At 42.0% G+C, this 5285-nt stretch overlaps 1 protein-coding gene across 1 annotated transcript in view; it reads right to left on the reverse strand.

Annotated features, from left to right (window-relative positions):
* Nucleotides 1-5285, reverse strand: part of Gmcl1 (germ cell-less 1, spermatogenesis associated) — a 41381-nt gene that overhangs the window by 11930 nt on the left and 24166 nt on the right. The window contains exons 10-11 of the mRNA XM_031382431.1: nt 2623-2692; nt 681-756 (exon numbers count right to left, since the gene is read on the reverse strand). Coding sequence (XP_031238291.1) covers nt 681-756; nt 2623-2692 — 146 coding nt within the window. The remainder of the gene's footprint in view (nt 1-680; nt 757-2622; nt 2693-5285) is intronic.

Raw genomic sequence — 5285 nt, forward strand, 5'->3', positions numbered from 1 at the left:
TCACTCTGTAGACCAGGCTGGCCTCGAACTTAGAAATCTGCCTGCCTCTGTCTCCCAAGTGCTGGGATCAAAGGCGTGCGCCACCACTGCCCGATCACAGCCAGCTTTTAAAACAACAGAGAGCAGGTTCTCTGCAGACAGCAGGGTAAACAGTCCTTCTTTCCCTTACACATCTGCACACTTGTTTCATGTAAGGAACAAAGGCAGTTCTTTGGTATGGTGAACATTCCGAGGGGACAGATGACTTTGATTTAGGGTAACTGTCAAATAGAACCTCATTAGACTATGTAACGCCTCCTATATAATCTATCTCAACTTCGTACTGCAGAAGGACCCTCTCCAGCCTCTCACCTAACCCAAGGTCTGAAGCAAGACTGAGGAACTACTGAGCAGCACGGCTCTAACCCTTGTTCAGGACACCAAACTGCAGAAAAGACAAACAAGGTCTTCTCAAGCCAAGCCTGGTCCAGAAGCACAGTCTAGTAATCAGGAGCCCCAGACAACTATGCTTAAACTACTTTAAAAAGAACATGTAGTTATTGATTTTTGAGATAGCATGTGTACCACAGTGAGAGCACTTTTAAATATATTACTAGGAAAAACTGCAAACACACAAAAGTGAAGAGCGTGAGAGAATTTCCTCAGCAAGCTGAGGCTATACAGACCAGAGCCGGACTTACCTCGCCATCTTTGGCAAGCTTTCTACCGCACCTCATGCTATTCCCCTCAAGTTCTTCTTTATTGATCTCTTGAGGCCTAAAATGATACAAGAGCCATGAGCTTTCGCAGAAAACAGGCAACTAGTAATTGAAACAAAACAAAACAAAACTGAGTTTAAAAGAACAGAAAGTCTTTCTACTGGCTAGACAGAACTCTCTTACTGGAATAAAGTAATGTTATCTGTTAGGCCCTGGGTGTAGCTCAGGGACTAAGGGCTCACCTTGCAAGCATCGACCCTACATTCACACTCAGCACTGACAAAGGAAAAAGAATATACTGATTAAGGCAGACCTAAATGTCAATGTCCCACTGATTTGGCTTCTAGATTACTTTTATGAAGCTTGGACAAACCAGAAAAGAGAAAAAAAATCTGAGTAATTTTGTCTACCAGGAAAATATAATATTTAAAAGGTATAACTACTAAATCTATTATTTCTATGAGACATAGTTTGATGTCACCTCCCCCACTACAAGGAAGGTCTCCTAGTGTAGCCCAGGATAGCCTCTACCTTGTACTCCCTGCTGCTTCAGCCTCTTAGGTGCTGGAACCACAGGTTTGCACCAGCACAGCCAGTTCAGCATCAAGTCCTTACACTTTGGCAGCCCTGTAACTGGAGCAGATACTGGGTGGGAAGAACACGGCTATGCAGGCACATGGTATAAACTGCATGCCCTCTGCACTCTGTTACTGTAGTTCTAAGGCCTAGAACATCCTGCAGACAGGTCAGCACTTGAACCTCGGCTATGCCCTAGAGCTGGCACACATATTCCCCATGTCAAGCAAATAAGACACTTACAGATGCTGTCTCTCGGCTAAGTGAGAAAGGACAAAGTAGAAAAAGAAAAGAAAAAGCTCAACAAAGAACATCCTAAACTTAAAGCCAATATTCAGTGCTACAGTATCCCCATCAATTACCTGATAGCAGCACTTCAGTGAACCACTCATTTCCTGGTTCTTTATTTGTCTATGAAATTGAGGCCAGTCATTAGCCAGAGCTAGATAGAGAGACCCATGCTGTCTGTCTGTCTGTCCTTTTTTTGTGGGGAGGGGAGCTTGAGTTAGGGTTTCTCTGTGTAGCATTGACTGCCCTGGAACTCACTATCATTACATTGCTGTGAGAGCTTATCTCAAAAAAAAAAACAAACCAAAACCAAAAGAAAAAAATCTTATGAATTTCTAGGACACTTTCATGTATTTGCTGTTTAGACAGAAATTTGCAGCCAGGCTTTTATTTTCGGAGAATTCTTCAGTGTGTAAAAATGAGTTAAAAGAGAGAGGGGAAAACAAACAAGCAAACCCACCTAACCCTTAAGCTTCTTTTGTGCAGCTGTCAGTATAACAGAAATATCTTCAAAATCTATGTATTAATCATAATATTTTAACATACCACTATGAAAATGAGCTTTATCATACATAAATATAAAAATCACACCTTCTAAAAGTATCAGTTTAAAAAGTCACTGCAATCAGGTAAGGTACAAACACTGTCATCTGGATCCTGTCTGCTGCACGCCTGACAGCAGCAGCACTTGAGGCATTGTCTGCAGGTCCAAACGGACAGGCAGACTTCTGAGGGCAGCAAGCAGCTGCAGCTTTCTGTTTGCAGAGACTCTGCCTGGAAAGTCTCCTGCATCCCAGGATTCATGCTCACAGGCTTTCTGAAAACTGTCCAGTATTTTACAGCTTTTCCCTCCAGTCCTCTTTCCTACCTGCTTTGTTAGCTATTCCTAACTGGCTCCACTAAATACAATATAAATATAATTTATAATAAATATAAATAGAAACATCCTTAGCAAGGTTTTGGATTGGAGACTCTGGTAGAGGAGTCAGCCTAGCATGTGCTAGGCCCTGGGTTCAAGCCCCCACACTACCAAACCAGTACTATGATGCAGCATACTCACCCCACTTCACTGTCTTGTTCAGCCCGTAGCATAGCCAGCCACTGCTGTTTATACACTGACGCCAGCCAATCTAAAACACAAACATCAATTGATAACTAGTTGACAAAACTTATTTCTAAATTTATATTTAAAACAGCAATTTACAAAGCAGGTTGTTTGCTTTATAAACACACTGTAACAATGTGACTCTCAGTTGTTTACCATGGTAAAGGTCTTTGAGCTTTCTCTCAGACTGAAGAATGACCTCCTTTCCAAAAGAGAAATAAAAGCCTATGCTGGCACTTCCATTTTCTCCTCACAGCTCACAATGATTTTCATTTGTGAACATCATTACTAAGAGTGTTTTCAGTTTTATTTGTGTTCTTTTGCTTGAGACACCGCTTCTATCCTAGAACTCTAGAACTCTCTCTGTATACCAGGCTGGCCTTGAACGCACAGACCTGCCTTTGCCTCCAAGGAGTACGCCATTGGTTTGGGCTTTACCCAGTGGAAAGGCAACTGTGTGTCCCTTATCAGCATCTACATGAAACCTAAGACTGCCAGGAGCTGAGGAGACAGGAGAGGTTCCAGAGACCAGCGGAGAAGAGAAAGGGGGCTGAAGAGATGGGACTGTGCAAAGGGAATGTGGCTCTGCATGGCAGGAGAGAGAATAGCCACAACACACCAGACTTCTGGTGCTGAGCACGTCTCCTGAACAAAGCTAATGGCATTTCCATGGCTGCAAAGATAAATGTGTCCAGGGCTGAGGTCAACTATTGAGAAGGCAGATATATACATAAGCTGACTGGGGAGGGAAGAAGGTGAGCCAGACACCCAAATCCTATGATATGGAGGAAGGATCAAAGGTTAGGTGACAAGCAGTACTGGGAAGGACACTGGGGACCAGCACTGGGACTATTTTGACATCCTTGTCTAGGTCAGCAGGGTGAGAGGTAAGGTTATCTTTAGAGTGTCTTTCAGTACAGTTAAAATACATGCACAGAGGAGACAGAAGACTTTGAGATTTTGTTGACTATGACTCCAGAAAGAAAAAACCAAACCAAACCAAACCAAACCAAACCAAACCAAACCAGCCAAGAATGAAAGGCACGGTGGGCCAGGTGGTGGTGGCTTTAACCCCAGCACTTGGGAGGCAGAGGCAGGCATGTTTCTGAGTTCAAGGCCAGCCTGGTCTACAGAGTGAGTTCCAGGTCAGCCAGGGCTACACAGAGAAACCCTGTCTCTTAAAAAAAAAAAAGAAGAAGAAGAAGAAGAAGAAGAAAGGCATGGTGGTAAGATGGGACTCGAGTGGAGAAGGAGTAAGGGAAGATATGGAATAAGATGTCTGATTATTCCACAAATCTAATTTCATGAAATAATGAACTTCAACTGTGCCTAAAATGAAGTCAGCCCCTGTTCTTGCCAGCTGGGCACTGTGCTTGGCACTCAGGAACTCTGCCTGTGACTTACGTCTCTAATCTTCAGTTTCCTTCTGAGAGTATAAACCAATTTGTGTTTATAATGTGAGTCATGTAGAACTTTCTGTCTCCTCACAAAAGTGTGACATTTAATTGTAACTTATATTTTGCTTTTTAAGCTAAAATTTTTGAATACACAGAAAATTGTCTATATTTATAAGACAGAATTAATTTGTTTCAAAGTAGAATTAATTTGTTTCAATTCTTCTCATATTATATCACTTCAAATCACAAAGAAAAAAAATAAACCCTGAAATCTGGCAGAATTTTTAAAAAAATTTTATGCCAAATAAAATTCTTTAGACTTGCCTAGCAGTGGTGGTGCACACCTTTAATCCCAGCACTTGAGAGGCAGAGACAGGTAGATTTCTGAGTTCGAGGGCAGCCTGGCCTACAGAGTGAGTTCCAGGATGGCCAAGGATACACAGAGAAACCCTGTCTCGGGGAAAAAAGAAATTCTTTAGACTCCAGATGTTAATACAATTTTTGCCTTCCAGAGACATAAAACTTGTCCTCTTGTACCAGACACACCTAAAATACATAACAGACTTTTAAATCCTTAAAGACGGCACTGGGAGTTGGCTCTGTATAAGAGCACCTGCTGTATTCCAGAGGACCCAAGTTTGGTTCTCTGGCCACATCAGACAGCTGTAACATCACCCGTCTGTAAGTTCAGTTTGAGAGAACCCAACACCCATGGATATGCAACACCTGCACTCAAATTCAGACACATCCTATACATAATTAAATAAATTTTTAGACAGCTTCAAGGAAAGTTTGACTGGAAGGACACTAGTCCTTTGGAATCTAATTTACATGCTATCTAATAACACTGCCTGGTGTTTAACACACACTAAAACTAGAGGCTTTCTTTCTTTTTGCTACACTTTGCATCAAATTCAGGGTCTTGAACATGCTAGGCAAATGTTTATATACTACTAAATGCAACTTGTCACAAATACAACAGATTTATAAAACTTAATTAGTACTTGTTCAAGAAATTTGAATTATATTGAACAGAAGTAGTTGATGGAGCATTTTTAAGAATTCAGAATAAACTGGGCAGTGGTGGTGCGCACCTTTAATCCCAGCACTTGGGGGGAAGAGGCAGGCTGATTTCTGAGTTCGAGGCCAGCCTGGTCTACAGAGTGAGCTCCAGGTCAGCCAGGGCTACAGAGAGAAACCCTGTCTCAAAAAACCAAAAAA

Source organism: Mastomys coucha, unplaced genomic scaffold (genome assembly GCF_008632895.1).
Source record: "Mastomys coucha isolate ucsf_1 unplaced genomic scaffold, UCSF_Mcou_1 pScaffold20, whole genome shotgun sequence".
Lineage (NCBI taxonomy): Eukaryota > Metazoa > Chordata > Mammalia > Rodentia > Muridae > Mastomys > Mastomys coucha.